Raw genomic sequence first — 27,711 nt, forward strand, 5'->3', positions numbered from 1 at the left:
AAAACGGTTTTTTTGGTGTGCGTTTTACTTCTTCATAAGTTAAATGCTTTCGAACGAGCCCGAAGAAATTTCACTTTAATGTTGTACAATTTTGATATATTGACGCGGAAAAAAGTGTAATAGCCTTAGTAAATCACCAGGCGGAGTACTTCATCGCTTGAGGAAAAAAATGTCACTTGACCATGGGTATGCAACACAACTTTATTGAAACTCTTGAAGCAACATCAATTTACAAACAAGAATATGGGAGCTCTTTGAACATAAAAGGCTTTAGAACCAAAATGACAGAAAGAACCAAGGAGGGTAATAAACTCCCAAGGTTTGGACCAGCAGTGGCAGGCGCATTTTCATACAAAAAATAACTTATGAAATCTTTCAAGTTTACAGGAACATTATAAACACATGGCTGTTGTAAATTGTTGATTGAATTTACAGATTAGCTTGTGTTCAGACTTTAAAATGTGTCATTAGTTTTGAGATCTCAAAGCAGGTACACTTTGATTCAAGAGACAAGTAAAAAGCACTGATGAAAATCAACTAAAAAGATGAGTGAGCTGGGGAAAATGCGATGATGATTTTTTTCAGTGTGGAGCAAGTTAATCAGTCACAGTCATTTAAGAAAGGCTTTTTTCAGGAGCGCATCGCCTGAGTGCTGCCTCTCGAAACACCTCTGGATCCCTGTCCAGTACCGCGCTTGTAGTTCTGTTGGTACCCATCCTATAAAACACACACAACACATTACTCATATTGAAATAAACAAATGGCCACACAGATGTAATGAATCTGATATTTCCATACCCTCTGGTAGTTTCCATTTGAGTAGTCCCGTGGTGTGTTGAACTGGGTTTGTCCATAGCCAGAGTTTGGAGTGTTGGCGAAAGGAGGACGATACCCATCATAGCCACCTTTGGGAGGAAAAAAACAAAACACATGTAAAATATTGAAGTTTAAAGCCAAAAATAAATAAAACAAAATGACCATGCAGGAAAGTCCTCAAAACTAAACTTCACAAAACTTGTGTGCAGGACTTGTTAATATTTTTAATAAATTAAGTTGACTCTAATGTTCTACAAGTCAGTTTAATTCTGAACAGTTGCAGCTTTTAATTACTCACCATCTGTGGTAGGAGTAAACCTAGTTTGTTACATTTGACAGATTACATTGTGTATATTTACCTCTGAAGCCATTTGACGAGCCCCTGTAGCCATTGACCATGCCTCTAGCGTTGCGTGGACCTCCGCGGGACATGCCTCTGCTGTTATAGAAAGACTGACCCTGTCTCCCAAAACCCTGCTGCGACTGCTGCTGGTGAGCTCCTGATTGGTCCTGGAACGCACCAACTACTGAAAAAAATTATACCTAAGATTAGTGTCAATCATGCATGTGTGCAATATTAAAATGCAAAATGATGAGAAAAGGTGTACCAGACTGCAGTTGATCGGCCGGCATCTCTGTCTGCTCCACAGGATGCTGGGACTGGCTATTAAAGGACTGGTTGTAGGAGTTTTGGTACTGGTTGGCCTGGTTTAATGCTTCTGTCTCGTTAGCAGGAGGGACGGGGGCGTTGAGGTTAAACACCTAAAGGACAAACAAATGTTACAGTCAAGAGGGGTAGGCTAGACCCAAACAAAAAAGTACATTTCCTGGTTAAGAGTGCCAAATTACCAATCTTCCAATACTGATAAGTGGACATGTAGAGTGTATTTTATCATTTCAGTCTTGAAATGATGAGTATATTCTACCAATCTTCTAATATTGGACTGAATTATGTGCAGAAAGAAAAAAAAAAAAAGTTGGAACCTGAATGAACAGGAAATATTCCAAACAAATACAGGCACAGAAGAGGCTGGGTAATTAATCACATTTTTATTGAATACAGATCTAATTAATGGTTTGGTATTTTTTAAATCTGCAAAGTTACTTTGTTTTTGCTCATGAATGTTATTTGTTATTCAACATAAAAATAATAATAAAGCAATCAATATGAGAAAAAAAATTTTTTAAATAGAATAAAAAATGAATAACCATCACACAGACCAAGGTACAGTACTATGTCACTAGTCCACTGCAACTGTATAAACTGAAAGCCAATTTCTTTGCTAGTAAACAATTCCAAATATAGAACATAAAACACAGACTGTATGGAATAAATAATAAAATATATATATTTTAAAGTTATCTTACTGTCTGCATTGACTGGAATGGTGCTGCGTTGACATTAATTCCTCCGCTGTGGGGCGCTTTGGAGACGGGCTGAAAAACCTGTGTTTGAGAGGCGGGGGGTAGTGCTGTGGAGGAGGGAGGCTGGTCCGAAGACAACGACATGGAGTTCTGGTTGACAAAAAAAACAAAACAAAACAGTTTAATAAATCTGTTGCATTCAACTTTAACATTTGATTGGATATAATGTGTACATTACCTGGATTTCAATCGATTCTGCTGAGGGGTGGGGATCTGGTGTGCGTGATGTCTGGTACATGGGGGGTGGCGTAGGAGAAACAATAGGAACCTAGAATACAAATTCTTAGTTTCATTCCAAATTAAGGTTTTTAAAGAAAGTCCATTTACTCACTTGCGAGGGCTCAGGCTGAACAGGAATTGTATTTGGCGTTAATCGAGACTCTGTATGAACTTGGATGATAAATTTAGTCAGTAAATGTAAAATCATTAAAATCAATCAATATGTGAATACAAATCTGAGACTTACCTGGAGGACAAACCATTTGTGGTATGTCCACATTTTGAGCAGATTTCATTGGCTGGGCTGAAACAATTGCGGGGTCAATGGGCTGTCCGTCAAACTCCAACATGGAGTCCTGACCCAAGAGACAATTATCATCAGCCAACTATAGTTATAAAATTATTTTAGTCCAGCAAGTCTTTGCCTTTGTTTCTTACTTGCATGAAGTTGTATGTTCCCTGCATTTGTGCCATGAGGTCCTGGACTACCTGCTTTCGGACCATGGGGTCACTTTGTAGGGCAGGAGGCGCTAAACTCAGGGGGTGGGTCTCCAGAGAAACAGGAGGGGCAGCAGACTGCACAACAGGCTGCTGCTGCAGCACACTGACCGTCTGGAAATTAGTTGCACAAATTAAACTTTGTCCACCAATAAAAATAAAGCTTGCAGTCATTCAATATTCACCTCTGAATCTGTGGTCCACTCATCCCCCTGCTCTTTGTCACTGCTGCTGTATGTGGAGTCTGGAATGAACTGTCTGTTTACAAACTAGACAAAAAAAATACCAGTGAGTCAAAATAAAACATTTATAGCATAGAACAGATGAACAACCTCAATACCTCTGTTGTTTCAACTGCGACTGGCTCCGTAAACTCTTCGATTATTTCAGCTTCTGTACAGGAATAGTAAACTATAAGTTTTTTAAATCCAGAAATTAATTTCACCCTCAGTTGTTTGCAGTCACCTGGATCGACAGCCTGCTCTTCTGCTTCTGACAATTCAGCGACTGCTGCAGCTGCGATGGGCTCTTCCTCTTCTTCCTCTTCACAAACTCCATTTTGATGAGATGGAACTCTGTCAAAGTATCCACTCAGCAGAACCTGGTCTAAAGTCTCCTTCAGTGCCTTGTCTGGAAAAAGTACAATAATCAGATTTATATGTTGGCCTGGTGGAAAGAAATGTATAAAACTGACAGTCCATTTTGTCTGTGCAATGGCAATGCACCCTCTTTCCAATCTAAATGAACAAGCACTTAGAGAAATGCTTTTACATTCATGCATGTGAAACACTGGGGTGTGCTGGAGGGTTTGTGAAAGCTAGAAACTGGTTGAGGCCATAGTTAACAGATCAAACTCAAGCTACTGCTCCTAGCACTCAACTTCTTCACGCTTGGAGCTACGTCCTGAGGGCAACCATAGAAGTTCTAGAGGGAGAGGGAACAGCAGGGGATGTCCCAACAACACCCAAAAAAATGACTACAATTAGCGGCCCTTCACTACGGCGCTGGTTTTAAAGAGAATTTAAACAAAGCTCAAGAGATATCAGGTGAAGTCTGGTTTACTTAACTGGTTATTATGAGTTCATTAGAGGAGCTAAATGCTCTTATTTGCATCAAAGGAAACTACACAGGCTTGCTAAAAGACAGTCATGTGTGTCTTAAATTGTGCAGTGTGACCTAAGTCCTCACAGCGCAAATTAACAAAGTCCTGTAGGTTTTAAGCTAGTGGCATAGCACATACATCTGTTCAACAAAGACATGTGGTTCGGATGTAAAAGACCGTATCAGGGGAGGGTTGAGAAACTATAAGAACCCGTTAGAAAAGCAAAGGCATTTCCACTTTTAGAGGTCTGAGGAAATGCAGGTGAATGTGATTTCCTCCACTCTTTAGAGCCTTAGGGAGAGTATCTGCTGCTCCTGAATAAATGTGACCTCCGATTACCAAAGTGAAAAGGCCTTTCTCTGCTACAGTGAACTGGCTCACTCCCAGTATCAGAACGAGCTCCAAAGCCCTGACCAGTGGAACCAGGCGGCACTGGCAGCCTGCCTCATCAGCCCTGGCCCTGGGGCATAATGCAGCAGGGAGAGTCCCAGGACAGACAGCCCAGAATGCAATACACCATGAACTGAACTAAGCTTTCAACTACAGCTCACAAACACATACTCCCAGCTCTTAGCAAAGCGCATCCCACAGTTCATCTTTATGACTTAAGTATATCACCATAACAAAGTAATCTTTACACCCCAAATGCCTTTTGACAACAAGTATTGTATTACCCCCCCCCCCCAAAAAAAAACCCCCAAAAAGAACAAACACCAAAAAGACAAAGAGCTCACAGATGACTGGTCCCGTCACCAACCAACTAGTGAAATGTACTCCCAAATGTTTACACATTAATGGTGTCTGAGCCCATCAGAAACCATGTCATTCATGCTTAAGATTTTTTAGTACATACATTTACAGATAACTAGTATTTAGGGCTGCTCAATATGATAACATTAAATATTTGACAACCGTGTTTTAATTTAACCTCCAATTTCCTGTCGATCTATAAGTCAGGGTGTGTGTGTGTGGGGGGGGGGGGGGATATCTCAACTATAATGTACTTTTATGACCCAAACTGCACTCACAAGACAACACCTACATGGGAATTCAGGTAAAACAGCAATTTATGCATAAACAGTGCTAGGAAACAATGTATTTATATAAAGACTTGTGAATCATGAGTTTAGCTGACTTTTTACATACAAATACCAAACGCTATATTACTCACCCCCTTCTCCTTTCAGCATTGGCCCGTATAAAGTCTTCTAAGTAAAATGGTTAGTTGACCAATCCAAACTTGGTCAACACTATCATCAACTACTATCAACAGATTGATCAACTAAATGCCTAAAGCCCTAGAATATTCTGCCTTTTTGTCAAGTTTCCTTTTAATTCCGATAAAATTAGGAATCTTTTGATGTTGCAATACATGCATTTTTTTTGCAATATCGGTTATGACAGCCAATATTGCGATAGCAATATTTCTGAGATATATTGTGCAGCCCTGCATGTAGTTGTCATTTCAGTGCACTAACCATTATACATTTTAGTCAAGATGAGTCAAAACAGATCTCAATCAATCATTGTAAAGGTTCATTTATGCACCATTCTTTGTGCTTTACACGCATGGCTACTGTCACTACATTTACACTTAATCATTTGTAATGTCAGGTCTGAGTTCTGTTAAATAACCACAAGGGCACGAAGTCAGAACCAGACAACTGAAGAAAAAGAACAACAAAACTACAAACATGCAGACACCTATGGTAGATTTCATATTACACTGTTGTTAAAAAAATAAAAATAAAAAAATGTGAAAATTGTTTTGCAGGTTGTTCTAGTCACTTAAAAAGTTCACTTCCCCCTAATGAGTGGTGTTCTCCTCATGACTAGCCCATTTACAGCTCTATTATGAGTTCAGAACCGTGGACCAAATGACAACATAGTTGGCCCACGGCTGAGGATAGACAGAAGGACAGACAGAAGCCTACATGTGTATCCATAAGAGTTTAGTAGATGAGTCTTGAATTGGTACTTACATGTTGTGCCAACCACAGCTTTATCCCGTCCTTCCAGCAGGTCCCAGAGGTGCACAGATGCTTCCTCATACTGGTCAACCAACCTAAAAAACACCCACATTATAGCAACAAAATCAACAATTAAATGTACAGGCTCTTGAAATCATAATGGATTACTGCACACAAACCTGACATTTTGGTCTCGGTCTGGCCCCACCAACTTGTAAAACTCATCCAGAGCTGTGAGGTCTGCGTCTGTAAGCAGTGGTGAACCCCCCACTCCCTGTTTGAGGTCCTGCCGAACAGTGTCATCACCGAGTCGGTCCAAAAGGAACTGCAGCTCCAGAATGGTCTTGAGCCGTCTCTGCTCGGCCTCCTCACGCTGTAGCTGCTCCCGCCGTGCAGTCTTCTTCACCGCCTTCTGAATCTGGCATCAAACATCATCATATACACAGGTAGGTTAAATCAATCTTAGATCTATAAGTCAGGTAGTATAAAGATCTTATTAAAAATAAATAAAATAGGCTTTACATCTTGTCCCAATTGAATAAACATCTTCTGCAATTCTCTGGCAAATTCCAGGTTATTTTGGATTTCTTGATATTTAGCGAGTGCTTCCTAAAATAAAGATGACAAAAGTTAGAACATTCTTACATTACATGCTTAAGTAAAATCACAAAATGGTAGTTGCGGGATCCTACTGCTGTCATTATACAACATGCTCCCAAGTGGACATAATAATACTTATATCATACCAAAGGGATTACTAATCTGAATTATAATATACAGATAAGAGTTTGCATGTTTTTCTCTCACCAGCTGGTCCTGGTTCAGGCCCTCTCCCTTGTCCTTCCTGACTTGATAGTCATCCAGTTTGCTCTATTAGAAAAATATTGTTATACTGTAAGTAATATTTATTTGTATTGTATGAGTGAGGTAGTGCACGGCACCTACCTTTTTCTTTTCCATGTTGCGGACTTTCTTATCAATGACTCCTAACACTTGTTTTAAAACCTCAGACTGTCCAGGTGCAGAGCTGCCCATTGACCCTGGAGCGGATCCCACCTCTGGGCTGGCATTCTGCACTGACCTGCTTGCGTTCATTGCAGAGGGCATCTAAAACACAACACACAGTCAAATGGCTAATGACTACTAATACAGCACATATAATATAAAAACAATATAGAGGAATGACACTTTTTTTTTTTAAAAACAACGGTTTTTCTATTAGCTACCAGTGAAGGACATGATACTGAGGTTTAACGTTACCAAGAAGATGCCAGACAACACAGAAATAATATGGATTTGGCTGGTAGATGATATGCCATTAGGCTATTACATTGCCATTTGCCGCGTGTTATGTATCGGTAGAGGCCTTATAATAAAGATAGTAGACAGCTTCCAATGAACTTTACTATGCCAATCGAACGACTTCCTTGAACACAAAGCCCATTTCTACACTGCTACCGGCAAATATGAGTCCAGCTGTGATGTTTTGAAATCCCCAAAGCATCTCTTTTCATTAGTCTGATCAGTTCCTAAAGACAATAAATATCAGTTACAAAGTCAACTTCCGTATGTTATCTGCTCGCACACCTATGTACCAACAGTGGCGAAGGTAGATTGTCAGTTTTATGTCCGAGCTTTGATTAAAAATGGCCCTGGCCTCTGAAGGAGCTAGCGCCGACCGCGCTGTTAGCAAGTATGGCACAGCAACGCGTGCTAACGAGTAGCCGGCTGGGCGCCCTGGTTTCCGGGAGGAACGTCCACAGATTTACCCACCTTAATGGTTTATATCCACAGGGGAGCTTTTTGACGAAAGGTAGGAATCAACCAAGTTGTTATTATTGTTGTGTTGCTTTATTATGTCTTTGACTAATGTGGGATCCGCCCCGCCGGCCTCACCGACAACTGAGACGGTTCGAAAGACGGAGAAACTCTTTATAAAAGGCGAAGGTCCGTTTTTAGCACCCAAAGATATGCCTGAATAAATAATTGCAGTAATGTAGGTTTAGTGTGGTCATAAACGTTTGGAAATTGTATATTTTATATGTATAGTCAACAAAATACTATTAGTAAGACACAATTATAAAGATATGCTTTATTTGAGCCATGTACATTGGTCATTATAGTCAGGCATATTTCTGAATATCCTCTTGGCATAAAATCTGCACAATCATTAGCTTTGATTAGGCTATCCTCTCTTCACTCTTGTGCCTTATACAGTTATTCATAGTATTCTGTGACAGCTGTCCCATTGAGCTGTGGGCTCTGTCCTGAGCCTGGGCACAGCTGTGGCACCACATTGCATTTCACTCAACTGACACAGTCCCTCAGTCTGAGGTTCAACTTGAAACTCAGTTTGAATGCAGTTTAAAGTTTATTTTTGAAAAAAAAATTAATTCATTGTACTCATGCTTTAAGCATACATGATCATGATGAAGTAAAGAAACTCGAATACCTTATGTGTAAATAATGAGTCATCGTCATCATCAACTTTCCAAACCACAAATGAAACAAAAGTGAAAGTGCAGGCCAAGTGGCTTTCACTGGAGCCTTTACCTGTATGAAGCTTTGTACTGTTGCAATTTTTTTCTGTCATAAAAGAAACAAATCTAAGCCTAATTATTTGCTGCTAAATATGCCAAAGTGTAATAAAGTAGACCAATAGGCTACTGTAATCTTGAAAGCTAACATTTCATTTTCCTATATTAGACCAAGTACACTGAATAAAGATGCTCGTACTTACTGTAGGTTATTTTAAGACAGGCCTATATGAAAGAAAACAGAATGATTACAATGATGTACTGCGATGTATTCGAGAGCTCAGTGGTTGTTTTACATTGTATTCAGTAGGTGGCAGTGTTGAGCTACAAATCGATAGCACAGAGGGAGTCAGAGCCATGATGTCAGTGATGTATTTATTTAGGAAAGTGTGACTTCAGTACATCTAGTTTGTTTAATTTATGCTTTATTCAGTTTTATCCTTTTCTTTCAGCTGTATTCATGGTTTTCAGCTTCCTAATATAGACAACAATTTAAGGACTTGTCATTATTCAAAGGATTGGATTTCATTCTGAAACCCATAGATAATCCAATAGGTCTACATTCAAACAGCCATATTGATAACACAGCAACCTCTGTAAAACATACTTAGCAAACACCATAGGGCATAGGGACATATTTTTTGGCTGAAACCAGCTGTATTCTGTTTTCTTTGATTTTTTTGTCTTTGTTCACTCCCATGTCTAAAGAAAGTAAACTGACCTGAAAGCTTAAGAATGTGAAACCCTTTGTTTTGCCAAATACAGGAAGCAGTTCACATGGCTGCATGGCATTTTGATTGCACTGCTCCCCTCAAATTGTTTCTTTTAGGGATAATACTGATTAGGGGAGAGTCTCAGAGGCCAGTGAAGCCCCCTTTTAATGAATGACTCATTTCCACACCCAGCTTTTTTTTTTATCAAACCAAAAACATTTCCATTCTGGATCTTCAAATCGCCAGCATTTACAAATATTAATATAGCCTAGAAAGGAAAGGTTTTCTTTTACTGTTGTCAAAACTAGAGTCTACTTACTAAGAGTGAGTCTAGGCCAGCCAGTGTGTATTCCACTCTTAAAATATAGTCCTCGTGCTTTTATAAAATGTCCTATTCCATAAATACAAAATAGACCACTTCAAACGTTTTACCTTTTTATTTTTAATCTCTTAAATGTGCTATTGCTACTAATAGGCTGTCAATAGGAATTTTTGGTGATAATAAGAGAAAATTTGTTCTACACTTGCCCTGAATTCCACACAGTTTTCACTCCCGTGCAGCTCACAGACAGAGGGCAAAACAGGAAGCTAGGCAAGAGGGACACTGCTTCCCAAAGCCCCCACTATAGGTTTTTGTTTAACTATTTGTATTCCAGACCCATTTATTTTGTGATCAGTCCAAGACAATGAGTATGTTTGTTGCCATGCACTAGAGTACTCAAATATTTATTTTACCTTTATAATGTGCCAGGCTTCAAACAATGTGATGACATTTTTAATAGGCCTACCATAAATTATGATTTGGCACAGGCCTAAATAATTTTGATCATATACATCTTTTTTTGCCAGTTGCTATTATGCATCATTTTCACCCAGAAGGCACTGCTTATACTACTTAGTGATGATGCAACAATAGTGTAACAACTTCAACCACACATAGTAATCCTGTACTCTTGGAGATTTTGCCTCATAATGACAATAGCATGGGAGTTTATGGTGTGCTGCGACTGCTATCATTGTCAGCCATCTGGAGGACAGGGGACTATCTGAGAAGCTCAGTGTCGTCTTTGGGGGAGTAGGAAATAATGCAATGTTCACACCAAACAGAATCATGGGCCCAACAGCCACACACATCCTCTGGTTCTCCTCACAGGAAGTTGGATGGCACAAGTCAAGATGTCACCCTCCTTTACATAACTTTACGTAACCATCATTTTTGAATGATATAAAAATATGCTATAGTATAGACCAGGGGTGTCCAAACTAAGGCCCGGGGGCCAAATGCGGCCCTTGGACCAGTTTTTCTTGGCCCTCAAGCCTCCTGCTGAACTGGCCCAATTGATCATAAGCAGTACTTTTAACAGCAAATTTAATTATTTCTGCCACTATCACCTCAAACATCACATTGCATTGTGATACAGACCTAAAATGAATGAGTTTCAAGCTTTATGAATACACAGCGGCTCCGTCAAAGCTGTGTAAAAAGCACCACGCTGCATTGATCACTGGTCTGTGGCCCTCCGCTTCGAATATGTTTTGAGATGTGGCCCTCGATGAAAAAAGTTTGGACACCTCTGGTATAGACCATCACATTCTGGTGTTTGTCGTTATGCAGCAAATATCAGTAGGTTACAATATGGAAATGCAGTGAATGTAGACCTACTGAAAACAAGTTTTAATGCCTGGGTCCTTGGAGAGCACTATAGAATGTTAATGTCACCATAAATGTATAATAAAAACTACAACTATATATTTAATGAATTTAATTAAATGAAAAACAGGACAGATCTATTTTCATTTGTCTCTCTAGATAATAGTTAATTCAGTAATAGATATCAACAACAGGTATTGTTCAAGTGGGCTACTTACACCAGATTTGATATAGGGAAACTTAAAGGTCCTATATTACTTTTTTTTTTTTGGATCTATGTTATACTATTTCTTCATTAGGAATAGGAATTGTGTTTTGTTTCCTTCACACATGTTTAATACACAAACCCTGCATATTTAGGAGTTATTCTCTAAAACAGAAAACACTCAATTCCACTTTGTGATGTCATGTGGTAATTCAGGAAGCACTCCACTGTGTTTTTAAACTCCATACACCTGCACTAGAATTATTTGGGTGATTTCAGCACTGGAATTGCCAATCTCTTCTGAACTAAAGATAAAAGGTAGCTGTTAATTTGAAAACCAGCACTACATGACATCACAAGGTGGAATAGAGCATTTTGAGCTTTGGAGATGTAGACCAATTAATAATAAAGAATAACTAAAAACATGTGTGAATGAAAGAAAACACAGCTCTGGGTTGTGTTTTTAATGTGTTTTATAACGTGGGTTACAGCTCACAAGAATCAATTTTGTGCAATGAATTCTAAAAATAAAAATAAAAGTTTCCAACCTAAAATTGTCTAAATTTGGAATACATATCGTCTTTTATAACTTTCTTTTGCAGTGTGTTTATTGGGAGGCGATTTTGTTTTGGTTTAGCTTCACTTCTTTCCCAGTGAATCTGTTTAGTGTTGCGGGCTCCCTTTTGCTTCTCTCTCACCTTGCTCTTGGGCTGCTTGGTCTGAGTCCAGCCAACACAGTCCAAGTCCCATGTTTAGCCCAGGGAGGTCCACATTTGAATTGGGTCCCTGCATCTGAAAGGCTGACTGAACTCTGCAGTTTAGGCTCTTTATCTCACCAAGCTCAGGCTGACTGCTCTGGGGTCCCTCCCTCCACAAACCGGCCCCAACTCTGGCAGCAGATAACAGTAGGACCAGCAGCGGCTAAACCTTGCTGCGAGGACTCCTGACAATGAAGAAACATAGTGTTCTTTTTGCACATACAGATTTAACAATACAATATATAAACTTTCATAAATATTTGTTGGTGGAAAATAACCTCTGAATTTGAGTTCATAATGAATTTTTGACTTTATAATTTGGGTTTATAATGATGAACAGACTATGTTCAAGGGGTAGTGGTTATTCCACAGTAATTTTTGTTCTTGTGAGGTAAGCATATTACCAAAGCAGTCAAGAAAAAAAAAAAGTTCCACAGCCAGAGACAATAACTTGAGATCCTCATGGCACAGTAGGGTGCAACTGAAAACATTTGGAATTGTGCTCAGAGTATCGTAGACCTGTTTTATTTAGGGAGTAAATACATACTTTATTCTAACTAGGTCTAGCCTTGTTTTTCTTTGTTTAGGCCTATTTATTTACATTTTGTTCCTATAGCCTGTGTAAGAGTAGGTTTTGTTTGTTTTAAATTCAAGAGCCAAAGTAGTCTAAGCCAGGGCCACCCAGCCTATGAAAAAAGGGGAAAAAGTCTACTAGTAACCGGTCATATCATAGTTTATCTCTGGTGCTGTCTGTATTTAGTCTAACGGAGCATGTAATGAAGCCATTAGCCTCAGTCACGAGTCACGACCCATTTTACGCACCACAGACGCACGAGCAGACAGGCCAGGCCCGTTTAGCTGTCGCTTTAAGACCCATTTCCCCCCATTGTCAAACAGTCGTGAGCAGGAAAAGAGAAACACGAGAGGGAGAGGCAGAGAGACAGAGCGAAGGGGGGGCCCACGTATTTATACCACGATGCTTCACAATAACACAGGTTTTACGTGGAAGAGAATGACCACTGACAACTCTGTCCAGAAATACCCAAAACGAACGAGATGCTCTAAGCTTGGGTAGTGCATATTCAGGCGCTGTCTGAATTGATGACTTGGAGGTGTCACGGCCTCAGGAAATAATGACATTGCCTTCTACCGCCTCTACCCACAACACTTCTTGTCTTGCGGCCATTTCGACTGACTAGCCTCTTGAATTGTCGCGCTGGAGCCGGAGCTGTGTGCGAACATCGGGGTGCGTCTGCGGGAGAGCGTGCGTGGAGCAGGTGCAGTCCTTCACTGTCTGTGTGCGCACTGTAGGCACTAGGCTGCATTATTGTCTTCATCGAATCGACTTGAGGTTTTCAAATGACGTCCACTATAGAGAGGAAGACACTGGAGGCCAATGAGTAAGTAACCGATAATAACATGGGCTTATAGTGGATATATGTTTGTTCCATCAATGGACACAAAAAAACAGCCTACTACTGCTGGTGTACACTGCACTTTGATAAATTCTAGATGCAACCTTGAGGACATGTTACCCAGTGTGTTATAATGTAAATATTAATAGCCATTTGTGGTAGTTTCAACTTGTTTTCTTATCATCAAGTTACCTCATAGCTGGTGTTGAAGGCGCCAATCTCTCTTGTTACAACTCTGACTCATGATGTACTCTCCATTTCCCTTTCCTCTTTCCTGTGCGCCAAGAGATGACCCCAGAGTTGAATGACACAATTTATCACTCCAACGCATAGGCTATACATGAAGTTCAATTGTATAGTTGTTTGGCATTGTTATTACACACTTTAAATATAGCTGTAATGGAATTCATGCAACATAGATAAGTTTAATGCGTAGAGTGGAACCTTCCAGATAAAGCAATAACATCTCCATAGAAACAAGCTGGTGGAGGACCTTATACCACTGTATTTTTAAGTTCCCCTTATTTTTTGTGCAAAAAATATCTTGAAAACCATGCAGTATATATATAGTCTCCCCATTGCATGTCTGACCTTTATCTTAGCCTGGAAGCTTCATCTGCTTGTCTTCATGGAAATTAACAAGTTTAATGCCATATTTAATTTGTATAATAAAAAAGGAAATCAAAAAATGTAAGAAATATCATGTGCCCAAGTTGAGGGGCAAAATGTGTATAATTCCTCCATATTGTGTCCCTCTAATAAGCTCTGCAACAATATACCAGTGCAATACTCCCATTTTTAATATGTCTAACAAAATAATAACTGTTTTCAGAGAACCGGTGGACGAGGTGCTGCAGATGCCCCCCTCCCTCCTGACCTGTGGGGGATGCCAGCAGAGCATTGGGGACCGGTTCTTCTTGAAGGCCATAGAGCAATACTGGCACGAGGACTGCCTCAGCTGCGACTTGTGCGGCTGCCGACTCGGGGAGGTGGGCCGACGACTCTACTACAAACTGGGGAGGAAACTCTGCAGGAGAGATTACCTCAGGTTTGAAGAATCCATGGCCACTACCAGCATTATTAGTTACAGTTTAGAGACCGTATCCATAGGTTTCCACAGGCCATAATTTTAATTTCATTTTTAAAAAATTTGATATTCGGCTTACAATTTTGCCATATTAATCTGGAAAATGTTCTTTCAAATGACAACATCTGTCTTTGAGTAAATATATATTAAATAAATCCAGTGTCACCTTATTTCATTAGTGTTGACAGAAAAGCTTGTGCCAGTGTTTGATTCATGTGGATAGACCCAATAATTAGAGATATCAACCACAAACCAAATTCAGGAAGGGCTAATATTATATCCTGACTTTTCCTTTTGAGCAATATTTAACTATGAACATGAATTAATGCTATTACCTATATTCACTAGCTGCTAAGTATATAACAACTACTTTGTATATATTTAATATTTGATAAACCCTTATATCAAAAAGGTTTATGTTATGCTTTTTTGTGTTTTAAACATGTGGAAATTCATTTCTTTCAACCTTTTTAGCTATGCATCTGATCTGAAAGATTTCATATTTTTCATTCTAAGCTTTCAAGCCTTAGTGTCCTGATAGTACAGTAGAAGTGATATTGCACTTGCACTTTCCTCACTATCTAATGTTATCTTATCTTGTAGACTCTTTGGACAGGATGGGCTGTGTGCTTCCTGTGAGAAGAGGATCAGAGCATTTGAAATGACCATGAGGGTGCGAGACAAAGTATATCACCTGGAATGTTTCAAATGTGCTGCCTGCCAAAAGCACTTCTGTGTGGGCGACCGCTACCTGCTCATCAACTCAGACATAGTGTGTGAACAGGACATCTTTGAGTGGACTAAACTCAATGGAAACGGCCTGGTATAGGACATCCTGCTGTCCTATAAGCTTTTAATGGGACGCACAGACAGTTTAAAGTCTCCTGCAGGCTTTATTATAGGAACAAGGGCAGCTATAGCTCAACAACGCTCTCTACTGGACACCAATGACAAGTGCACCAGCTTTCACAAGTATCTCAATGACTGCAATGCAAAAAATATGTAAAAATGCAATAACCTTTTGTAGAGTTTTTTTTTTTTTTTTTTTTAAATATATATATATATAAGCTTGCTGTGAACAAAATGTTTGAGTGGAATCACTGGACAAAAAGGAATTGTTGATTTTATGATGAATATCAATGTTTAAAGCAAACATATTTTTGTACTTCAAGTTGCTCACTGGACTTGACTAAAATTTTGTATCTGAAGTTCTATAGTCCTGATTGAATGCCCTTGAGTGTCAAGGCAAAAGTAATTTAAGTTTTGCTTCAATGGGTTATGGGTTATACACACAAATATGGCAGGAAATTGGATGCCATTGGAAAGTGCTTCCTTTCTTTTGTACAAAAAATAAACAATTGTACAAACAAGGATTTTTGGTATATTGCCCACTTTAAAGGTGCACTGTGTAACATTTCAAGGTCTATCACTCTCTTGCGTCTATAGAAATGTTATTGCTTTGCCATATATTATTATGGCAATAAACATACCTGCCTCCATAGAGACAGGCAGGTGACACTACTAAGCCACTGGTCACTGTAAGACAGCACGTTCACAGCAGGAATATTTTTTAAAAGGTGTGTTTAGAAATAAAAATACAAATATTCAAAGTTATTCTGTGCAACATTCCTGGCCAAGTCAAGCAGGTGGTCAACCACCAATGTCACAATGTGCACCTTTAATGGGTGTGATTTATTTAATACTGCACAATGTCTTTGCCGATTATACCCACAAGATGTCACCAGAAAGCTTACCTTCAAGTGGAGTTTGCTGGTTATAGCAAATGGAGCTCACTGTGTCCAAAGCTGCTGTCTGTCCCTTGTCCTTTCCCATGTAATTCTGTGTCAACTCAGTCTATGGTCACAAAGTGTGCTCCTGCAGAGACAACCACACAGCCAGATGATGCCACCCCCAGTTATGTTACCACCACAGCAGCTCTAAGTGAATGTGTCTGTGCGGAGGTCTGACGCGTGAGTCCAGGAACAAGAGGCTGACCACACTGCATTAGTCACTCAGTGTGAGGCAATTCAAAACACAAGGATGCACAGGAGACTCAAGCTGTTATGAGATTATCCACAAACAGTAAAAACAATGCAAATATCTTAAACTTTGGTCACTGTTTTTCTGCATTTCACCCACTGCCACAGGGTCAGCTGTCAGGAGCAGTGGCACATTGCAGCAGTGTGAGGTCCAGAGGCTCTTTTCTAAATCTTTGTAGCTGTTTGTACTGTACTGTTTGTAGCATTGTAAAAGATACATTGATATGTCCTCTTGTTGAGATTCCTAATATGCAAGGTATACAGGTGGTCTATTGATAAATCTCCAAGTTGGTAGGAGTTGTTCATGTGAAACACTGAAGAATTGGCTGTAGGTTGGATAGGCCCATACGCTGCAAAACTGTTGGGGCTTGGAAAATTTCCATAATAGGAATTTGTAGGAACAGGAATAAACAGGAAATTTAGAAGCAAGACGAATCATACATGCAAACTTGTAAGAATTATTTAACAGCCTATTGATATCTCCTCTTTAACTGGCTCTATCCCAATGTAGCCTTAAAGATGAGATGCTGTGCTGTAAATAAAATAACATAACTGAAGGTCTGAAGGGTTATAGGCTACAGAGAGGTGGCCCAGTTACATTTCACAATATTTACCCTTTGCTTCTCATAGCGCCCCCACAGTCAATGAACGCCCCCCACAGAGCGTCCCGGGATCAGCCAGGGGAAGCCTGTCTTCCATTGGGCCATTTGCCTTCTCCTACATGGTCTGGCCCAGGGGCTGAGCTTTGCCAGAGCCCAAAATCAGCCTGAGCACGACTCAATAAAGTCTTGTGTCATCCTGAGCAGCTGCGCACAAGGCCGGGAGTGTAGTGAAGGAGCAGAGTGTTTGTGTGCCGAGAGGAGGCCTGTTTCATCTCCACTGTGCCCGTGCCACTGCGGGCCTGTTCGGCTACAGCTAAAAACAACCAGCTGCGCTCATGGAAACTGAGGAGACTTTCTGAACGGAGAGCCCACCGCGGTTTACAGCTTGTATTTGTCAAAATGCCTGTGCCATTAAATCAGACTACATCTCATAGCTCTCCCTTCAATGTAATATCGAGTTCTAACAGCAGATGGCGCCTGTCGTCCACATTAACACTACTCAATTCGTAACACTTTCATTTTGGCAATTATGTAGGCTAGAAATAATGTTTCAAACAGACATTGGCACTGGTCATTTGCGGTTTCCCACAGAGTAATAATAATCATAAAAGTGATGTTAAATTGGGCAAGGCTAATATTTCTTGTTTGACAATCATTATTTTTTTCAGGTTAATCTGTTTTTGTGGCTAAAGGTGTTAGCCTATGTAAATCATTACTGCCCAACACTTATTTATTTATTTATTTATTTAGAACCCATAGTTTATATTTATCCAGGATTAGGACAGTCAGGATCAAAGAACAGGTTTCTGATTTATGACCTCTTGTGGCTCATTGACTCCTTACTGACTTAAAGGTGCACTATGCAACTTTTCTGGAGGGTTTTTGTACACCTGTTTGTCTCTGTGGAGATGACATTGCTTTGCCTGAAATGTTCCATAATACAGAAATTAAAATATCATGCTTTTTTATCATAGGTGTTTTTGTTGCTAAAATATGCTCTCTGAATGTGTTCGACCATGTGCTTGGCCCTGGTTGTCTTCATGGAGGTAGAGTGCTATACTCTGGAACTTTCCAAGTAAAGCAATAACACCTCAGACTCCTCACCAGAAAAGTTACACAGTGCTCCTTTAAATGTAAAACTTCACAAATTTGTGTGACCAAATGTAACCAAATAAAAATCCAATGATTAGATTAGTGTAATCCTTGTGATTGCTCAGTGGGGATGCTGCTGTATCCTGCAGCTCTCAGTCCTGACGCCTCTTGTCTCTTCTTTCCTCATAAAAATTCCTGCTGCTCTGATGGAGGATGTGAGAGACAGAGTGGACCGCTCAGTTTGTTTTACCCCGGAAACTTTCATTGCCTGATGATTTACAACTTGCTCCATCTCCCAGAGGAATTAGAGACGCTTTTTCCTGCATGTAATAAGCCAGAGCGGGACATAAAACCTGCATTTGTTCTTTGTGTGGTGTTTATGTAATGTGAAAGGTGTTAGGCAGTGTTTCCCACAGGTTAGGCCTGCTACGATAACACATTTTGAAGCACGATTATATCACTACAGAGTAATATTGCGATAAACGATATTGAAACTACATTATGACACTGACACAATAACAATCGCAAGATAATCCCAGTGAACCACTAATAATTAGCGATAGAAATGACTTACTCAACTGCCTACAGCTCTAAACTTAGTGTATTCCAAAAGAAAGGGGAAAAAAAACATAGGCTAATAATAAAAAAAATCTAAACCCACTATATCAAAGAAAATGTACACACAATAAATGTTGAGCCTCATAATATATTGTTCCAACTATCCTTCATTGAACAGTAAATCCAGTAATGATTATGACAGGCCTATTCACAGGTCTAAGGTCTAAGAATGTATACATGTTGCCTATAGCCTCTGCTGATAAAAGAAAACAGTAATGATTACAGATTAAATACACTTACTTCTATTATGTTTTTGACATTACAAGCATTATGTATACATTGTCTTTCTAATTCTTTTAGACTGAGAACTCTAATCTGTGCCCCCCCATAGGTCATATATTACGCAAAATCGACTCCTGTGACCTTTTCACTATATTAGAAACCTCCTCAAAAATACATTTAGGGTTGAATTTTCAAGTTTCATTTGCACATGTTTAAATAACCCTGTATTATTAGTCTGTCTGCAACACCAAAGCTCAAAATGCTCTTTTCTACCTTGTGATGTCATGAATCAACTAAGTTTTACCTTTTATTCAGTCGAGTTTGGCAATTCCAAGGCTGAAATTATTCAACATAAATCAGAAAATAATGTGTATGGGCCCTAAAAGTCCAGAGAGAGAAGACACAAGCCGCAGTGAAGCATGAGCCAAACTAACTACATCAGCTAAAGACCACGAAACCAACTGAAAAACGTAAGCAAACATTTTGAGAGTGGAATAATAAGGGTGGGTTAGTGAATATTGTTTTGATTTGGACAAACTTTCAACAGCCTTGTGTCTCAGCATTGGCCACTTCTACACTAACCTCACAGTGATGCGATTTTGTCAGAAAAGTCACAGACCTAATAACCAATATGTCTTTGATGGAATTATGGGATAGAGCAGAACACAACAGTTTTATGTCATTGTAAGCCATAATAAGTTACAATAATAAAATGACTCACCTTTCATTCAAATTTTTTTGCCATCACAGAACATAGGCCTACAATAAAAACAAAACATCAACTTTGACCGCATGCACAAGATTTGAAATATGATTAATATTTCTTCTTTCTTCTTTTTTTCTTTTTTGGGGGGGAGAAAGTATGAAGAAAGTGTTGCTTTGGCAGAAAATTCCAAAACTACAATGCAAGCTGTTTATTGAGCTTTACACACTATTACACAAGCAACTGGGAACCACCATGAATACAACAAAAAAGGATTTGTGGTTTACTGTTTATATGCAGCACTTATTGTACACTCAACAAGACATAAGCCTATCATTATGACATTTTATTATTTCACCAGTTTTTAAAGGGGAAATATTAGGCATGTAAAAATGGTGTTCCCTCAGAAAGTGCTCGGAAAATCTTTGCTTTCACCTAGCCTCACCTAAATCTGCTGCTTGTACAGTGAAATGCTAATATAAAGAGGCTGGGCTGATCAGTTATGAAGTTTTGAACAGGAATCCGTAGACCTATTTATAGATCAACTTTGCAATTTACAATGAACAAAACGTAAAATCTACATATCTTTAGTTCTAAACACCCTTGGAAAGAATACGTCTTCTTTATCTAAGCCGCCCTAATCCAGATTGCCACATTAAATTAATAAACCATTCTTTTCAATTATAATAACTGTCCCTGCCTCATGACCCCGTGACCTTACACTTGACCGGGACGTCCCATGTTAAATTCGGTATGGTGCCCACAACACCACGTCCCATCCTCAGACAGGAAATAGCTGGAGGAGGACAGGAAATGAATCTCATGGGACATCTCCTCTCCTCAAGCATCACTCCCCTGTCCTGTCCCTGTGAGTCACTGCAGAAGCATGTGGTCTCTGTCCACACGACTCACATTTAGCTGATGTCTACAAATTAATGGCCCCGCTAACCCATGTGAGGCCGCCACAGAGCACTATCATTACACAGGACTAAGAGTAGTCTTGGGGGGGGGAGTCCTGACACTGAGGGATATCTTTTTGTTTTAGTGGGATCACATTTTTTTTCTCCATATTTTGTTTTTGTCGGAATGTTGGGGTTTAATGTTGCTGCTGCGTTTTATTTTCCTAGACATAAGAATAAAGTAAAGATATTGCGTAATGACCATGTCTGAAGAAGGGCTCTGACCCGAAACATCACATTGTTGTGATATCAAAAATAAAATGATTGGGAAAGCCATAGAATTTCTGTGTGGATCTACTTCATTTTCTACAGGCTCTACTAATTTTTGGACTCAGCATGCAGGCTTAACTGTTTTTGGATGTGCGTGTCTCTGTCTACACAGTACCATAATCCAGCAATACAAGTGAACTGTTGCTGCTAGTGCTATTACAACAGAGACAGGTTTGCACACTGCCTCCATAATATGAAATTTGTCACATTTTATATTGTGCTTTTCTACCTGTGATGCGAAACAAAAGCACACACACACACACATTCATATGCCAGTATACAGTCACTGGAGGCAAGGTAGGTCACAAGCAGTATGTGCTGAAGAAGCTGGAAGCATTCACCCTGAGCCCAAAGGTTGGTGGTTGTACCAATGAGTCAACTACAATTTTTATTTGTTTTTCATCTAAAATGTCAAAAAACTGAAAATATGAAAATGTGAAAAAGTAAATTGCTATAGAATATCCACAAAAATGTATTCATGATTACGTTTGAGTGACTGCTTTCCTCATTTTACAGTGCGAGGATTTGAACCACCAACCTGCTCATCACGCAGGTCTGTAGTGACCTCACACACTCCAATCCACTGAGGTCAAGTGCTGTGTGTTTCTGACCTTTGCCCTTTGCAGCAGGAGGCCCTCTACTTGTGCAAAAAGCGTTGAACACTGTTAGACGTGAGCGTGCCATAAATCACAGGGATGATTCACGGCTGCCCCATATTCACAGGACTCATAATTGGAAGCACATTGTCCAGACAAGAGAGACAAATGCAGCGGCAGAGAGGTGAAGTGGGTCAGAAACACAAGAAGATAAGAAAGTTCGAATGCACTGTGAGGGAAGAGGGCAGCCCACTAATGTGTGTTGACTTGAGCAATTTCAAATGGTTTTCATTTCGGTGTGGAGACATGCCAAGTAAAGCTTTTTGGTGTTTGAGTGGTGGGTTATTTTCAGTTCGTCATAATGCACATGCTCCATAATGTGCCATGAGGTTTATGTGCTTTATTGCCTTTGTCTTATTTTACATTATCATACCAGCAAATACTTGAAGTGCATCTGACAGATTGCACTACCTGTTGCACAAAAGTTTCACAGCATTTGACAACTGACAGTTTTGGAGTAATTTATAATATTACGTGCTGGATAGACAACAACCACACTATAACCCCAAAGGCCCACAAAACACAAGTTAATAGTAGTTAAAAGGCAATTTAAAAATATGTCACCTTTATATTGTTAAAAACTGAAGAAGAAGCTTGGATGAGCAGCGAAATGTGTTCACTCCTACAACTTTTTGTCCAGTTGACAGATTTAAAATTTTTCTTTTACTACAGATGACACCTGGACAACTGAGGGGCTACATAGATATTTATTTTGTTAAATGAACGTTTAAACTGACAGGGTTAAACAGCTTCCTTGTTTATAAATTGTCCATACATTTATATGAAATTTTGTGTTTTGATGATATAGATAAAGGATTTGTTTTTAGAACATTTCTTCACAAACTACCACTATAGACAGATTCTTTACTGGTATAAGTAATATAACACCAAAGTAATAATTAGTAGAACTGTTAAATACACTTTAGGTTTAGCTATTCATTTACATAAGCGTTTGCCATGTATTGATAATTGATAGTTTCCACATCTCAATAGACATATGACACATTGGTCAGACGTGAACACCTGTTGCTAAAACTATCAAGGCTTATACCTTCCTGAGCTTCTGGGCTTGCTGTTGCTGTTTGTCTTGTCTGCTTTGTTAGATATATAATATCAGACAGACATATTTGTGATCAATTGCATATTTACAAAATCAGTGGTCTCATGTTATGTCTTTTTGGCCTAGCTGGAAAACACCCAAAGCACCTGGAAGAAAAGTCTGCAAATTCCTGACTTCCTGGCACTCAGTTTTATTAGAACATACTCTGAAGTGGAGGATGCAACATTACATTTATAAAGCCGCAGATGTGCTCCATAGTTTGAGCTTTAAGGAGGAACACTGTACAGTAATGATAAAGCTTCATGATAAAATGTGACATGAGAAGATCTGGTCTCACGCCAGAGTCCAGGAAAGGGCTGAGAGAAATACATCTTATTAATTTCTGTAATGTTACAAATGAAATTGAGTTGATTAAAAAAACATAAATGACATTCAAATTCATATCTCTATGTGATAAATATGGCATTATTCACTGATATTAATACCATACATCAGTGCTGGTAGTCTCTTTTCCCCCAGAACTAATGGAATACATAGAAGCACATGGCAGACCCTGCACCAGACAAGTTACATATTCCACCTTAAAATGCAAAACTTGTACTTATTAAGTAACATTACCAACACCAAGTGCATGCAATGAAACAATGTGCAATGTTTATGACATAGGCCATAAACATTGCACATGAAAGTTTAACAATACAATTATGTGTCTACCTCGTTCATCAACTCCAAATAGTGCCATAATTCACAACATTGTTCCGGTCTCTCTTTATAATAACTAGACTATTTACTACCCTAATAAAGCATAAAGAAAGACTTAATTCATAATGAACAAAATTATTATTAAAAGTGGTCCATGCATAGTACTTTATTAAGGGGTTAAGGTTATATTTTAGGTTGAGATATTAATTAAGTACTTATTAAGCCTATTAAAGATAATTAATGCTGTTATTACCAGCGTTCTTTAAGTGCACTGAAGAGCAGGGACGGCAACATCAGTGAATTAAAATAAATGACAATAGTCTGGCTCCACTTGATTATTCTTTCAGTGTCTTTATTTTTCAACCCAAGTGGGACCTATTGTGAGCCAGTATTTCAGATTTACTTTCAAGACATTTTCCAGTGAAAGGTGATATGATGATCGAGCTGCTGTACTAAAAATGAAACCAAAAATTTGCAACTCACTCATGTATTTCACTGATATTCTGACCAATAGTTGAAAAAAACAATAGTGTAGATATATATACTGTGTCTGCCCCCATGTCCTCTCTGCCCCATATCGCCTGGTCCTTATTGTAGGGGTGAACTTTGAAGTGCTCTAATGGTCTTCATGTCTCGTCACCAGACCGACCTCTATTAGGGCTGTCAGTGGAGCCTGGCTGGAGCGGCGTGACCCATAAGCTTTAACAAGAGCAGGCTTTGAGGGCACTCTGGACTGCTGCTCTTCCTCTCTCTGTTTATTTATGCGATGGAGACTGGCTGTAGACCGAGAGCTACGGGTACGGCCAGGGGATGTGACTTTAACTACATTTGGACCTTCAAGTTTCAGATTTCTATCAGCTTTCTGGGCAATTCTACCCTGCAAAGGAAGTATGGAGCAACTGAGCACAGGCCAAATTTCACAAAAAAGAGTTGGGACATTTTATAAGCTATATATTTGCCATGTGTAATATTTCCATGTGAAACTATATTTTAGTCAGTGTCAGAATACGTCTTTTTTTTTGTTGCTATTGTCATTGAACAAAATTCACAAACTTGGAATGTGCATTGGCGGATTACTGCAAACATATTACAAGGGGAAATCATATTAATAGTAACAAAAAACATGCAAACACATAACAAGGGGAAATCATAATAATATAATGGGCTTAGTTAACAAATGTCACAATATCAGATTTTAATGTTACGATTACCATTTACAATTTACAACAACAATGAAATTCTTGAATGCACATAATCTACTATATAACCAGCTTTATGGAATCAAACTTACTGAATAATAAACCTCCTTATTTTATTTTGTCACATAAGCAAAGCCTTTTACATTTAAGTTTACTTTTTTGGAGTAAATCTCTTTCATAAATCCTTACAGTTATTCTGACCTGAACAATCACAATTATCATGGTCTGAACATACAATACACAATGTGGACAGAAGTACAAATAATCCTCATTTAATGGGCAGGTACTTCAATGTCATGACAAGTGCTCAAGTTTGTAAAAATATGTGGCTGTTTTAAGATCCGTTTGCAAAATTTTAGTCTGTGGTCAATATTTTGTTATCCAGAATATTAAAGGTGCAATATGTAACTTTTCATATGGGATTCCACTACCTGCTTGTCTTCATGGAGATTTGATTGCTTTGGAATGTTCCACATAGCATTAAACTGGCCTATCAGACATTTATTTGATTGCAGTTGTTTATATTGCTTAAGAAAAGCTGAAAAACATACATTCTTATCGTTGTTCTCTCTCCCTGCCTCTCTGCAGAGCTCACCTGTAACTGCTTGTCTCCATGGAGATAGATAAGATTAATGTCATACTATGTAGAACATTCCAGGCAGACAAACAGGCGGCGGGCCCTTCACAATAGTTACATAGTGCTTCTTTAAAATTAATTAAGGTGTCTTATTATTTCTTCTTCTTATTTCTTCATATTGTCCTTATATGCTCAGATTTGGAGTTCATAGGTCAGGTTTGGTTCAAACTGTTGGTGACTATAAGACAGAATCAGTTGTCAAGCATACACATTGTTTCAGTTAAACTCTTGCACAACTTGTAATACAAAATATTCTCACAGGAAAAATAATAATGGAACAAAAAATTGTTAGTTTTTTCCACTTCTAGGCGCTTTCTGCAGAGTTGAGCTAAACTTGTGTGCCACCACGGAGGATCATATTGTCCCTGTTGACATTTTGTTATTCTAAAGAGGATTTGGGATGTCTTATGAAAATGTTTTGTTGCAGACCATTATGTGTTGCATGACTGAGTTCCCAAACAAAGAACATGTGTCCAAAACAATGTAGCGTACTGTATTGCATGACAGATTCCTTACAGGGCGGACTATGGCCAGGCAGTTACAAAGACCACCTGGAGATATTTAAGGCCCATTCAAACTATTACGTTTAACTCTGGTCTAATGGTCAACAGGAGCATCCTTCTGGTGGAGGCTGCTGATGGGACCAAGAAGAATGGATCACGTATTTCCACCCTCATATTAGGTTAGAAGATGCCAAGCCAATTATAGTTTGACATGTATTTTTTTTGGCAATAAAAAAGATTAAAGACATTGTACCTGATTTTTACATGAAAAAATGGTTTGCAGTGGTCTAAAATTATTCCTCACTTACCTTATGCATTCCGAGCATCCTAATTATTCACCGTGATGAGTTTATAAGCACTTTTCACAATTTTCAGAGACCAGAGCATTAATGCTACGACAACTAGCATGCTAACCACACTTATAAATCCAAGTAGAATGGATCACATATTCACACCTTCATATCAGGTTAGAAGATGCCAAGACAAATATTTATTTATATAACATATTCCTTGAGATCAAAATATTACATAATCAACTGAATGCATAGATATCTACTGCTGCATGACAAATCCTTTGACATTACATTTTAAAATATACTTAAAAATATATATATATATATTTAAGGTGTGCGTTAAGTCTTACACACGCCACACACATTGAATTGGGACTGTTCGGGACTTTCAGAATGATTGAAAAATGAGGACGGTTGCCAAAACAATTACCGGTAACAATGTAAAACAAAACATGTACCTTTTTAATGGAAAAGTCTTCAAAATGTTGCATACTTGAAACTAAACCTGAACTAGACCAGATTTGGACCAGGACTACCACAAAACCAAACCAGTCAAGACCAGTCAAGGATACACCCTCATAAGACACTAGTTCTACTCAACTTCATGAGTCAAACTTCTTAAACTGACCAAAACACAAACAATGCGCTTGTAATGTCTTGGTGAAGGTCTTTAGATTTACAACAGTATAACCAAATCACAGACCTATATTATTTTTAGAGTTTGCATATCCTTGCTGTAGTCAATTCTATATTTTTGTCCCATCCAAACCTAAGGTAAATAATGTAGGATAAATTGTCCAGTGCTGCTGCTCATGCAAGGTTACAGAATAGATCTTTAATGAGACAATGTTTAATTCAAGAAATTATTTTATTTATTTCATATTCACTCCAAAAGAAAAGTCAATTCTGTACAACATTGTCCTTCAACTTGAATGCATCATAGTTCATTGCAGTGTTAATATGGACGGCCTTATGGGAAGCTTCATTGTCCCACTGGAGTTTATACACTCAATAATTTACAGCAAGGCACCTCGTGAAAATGCACAATATGGTTTAGGAAAAGATTAGAAAAGTTAACCTATAAAAAGCTGCATAGGAGAGTTAGAAAAGCATTTTAACACTGTCAGAGTTAACCCTGGATATAATACTTAATAGGCCTGTTTCCAGAAGTCTATTATTTGACAAATGAGCAAAAATATGTACAAGCAAAACAACAGTATCAGCTATAGTTCATATTCACACAATACAACATCATAACTGCTTAATTTCAGTAGTATCAAAATGGACAGAGCTGCACCAGAGCAAAAGACAGCTCTCCAGAGCACAAACATACATGAATTTAGACCACATCCTGTTGGGATATTGGACATTGGAATTGCCCACCAGTCTTTCAACCAGAGTATAGCCATTTATTATGTTTACAGTACTGTGCAAAGGTCCAAAAGAAATAATAAAAAGAAAACTTAAAGAAATTAGCTTGCTTTATCTAAATGTTTTGTAATAATATGGTAATAGGATGGAAATAACATGGTAACAAGGAAAGTGAGGGATAAAGAAAATATTTAGGATGCATTCACACACTGAGTCCTGTTCTAGTCCTGGTTTAGCCCTGCTCTAGTCCAGGTTTAATCACAGTTTCAATGTGGTGTGTGCTAGAGTGAGTGTGTGTTAGACTCTACATACTGGATTAGGATCTATCAAGAGGATCCATGAAATAAAGTTGAATGACAAAACATAATTATACTTTTAGTTATTGTGCC

The 27,711-nt window shown here is 38.7% G+C and overlaps 3 protein-coding genes across 7 annotated transcripts in view; 2 read left to right on the top strand and 1 right to left on the bottom strand.

The window, feature by feature from the left end:
* LOC117371856 (protein mono-ADP-ribosyltransferase PARP6-like) overlaps positions 1-27,711 on the top strand; it is a 218,056-nt gene that overhangs the window by 179,346 nt on the left and 10,999 nt on the right. The window lies entirely within an intron of this gene.
* On the bottom strand, positions 188-7,964 carry caprin1b (cell cycle associated protein 1b). 3 transcript variants are annotated; one of them, XM_055222298.1, is made up of 18 exons: positions 7,804-7,964; positions 6,976-7,137; positions 6,838-6,900; positions 6,553-6,639; positions 6,210-6,448; positions 6,043-6,125; positions 3,424-3,588; positions 3,299-3,351; positions 3,144-3,227; positions 2,899-3,072; positions 2,708-2,816; positions 2,573-2,631; positions 2,420-2,470; positions 2,185-2,331; positions 1,425-1,578; positions 1,176-1,343; positions 799-905; positions 188-717 (listed from the first exon to the last, which is right to left on the bottom strand). In XM_055222298.1, exons 2-18 carry the CDS (start codon positions 7,135-7,137, stop codon positions 631-633), a joined length of 1,992 nt encoding a protein of 663 aa, XP_055078273.1. In that variant the 5' UTR covers positions 7,804-7,964; the 3' UTR covers positions 188-630. The 3 variants fall into 3 exon arrangements, with proteins under 3 accessions (XP_055078273.1, XP_033823606.1, XP_033823605.1); XM_033967715.2 differs by having other exon boundaries at positions 1,176-1,340; positions 2,420-2,509; XM_033967714.2 differs by having other exon boundaries at positions 2,420-2,509.
* Positions 12,640-15,280, top strand: lmo2 (LIM domain only 2 (rhombotin-like 1)). The gene is made up of 3 exons (XM_033967939.2): positions 12,640-13,294; positions 14,142-14,357; positions 15,000-15,280. Exons 1-3 carry the CDS (start codon positions 13,254-13,256, stop codon positions 15,223-15,225), a joined length of 483 nt encoding a protein of 160 aa, XP_033823830.1. The 5' UTR covers positions 12,640-13,253; the 3' UTR covers positions 15,226-15,280.

The sequence above is a fragment of the Periophthalmus magnuspinnatus genome, chromosome 6, assembly GCF_009829125.3.
Source record: "Periophthalmus magnuspinnatus isolate fPerMag1 chromosome 6, fPerMag1.2.pri, whole genome shotgun sequence".
Classification (NCBI taxonomy): Eukaryota; Metazoa; Chordata; class Actinopteri; order Gobiiformes; family Gobiidae; genus Periophthalmus; species Periophthalmus magnuspinnatus.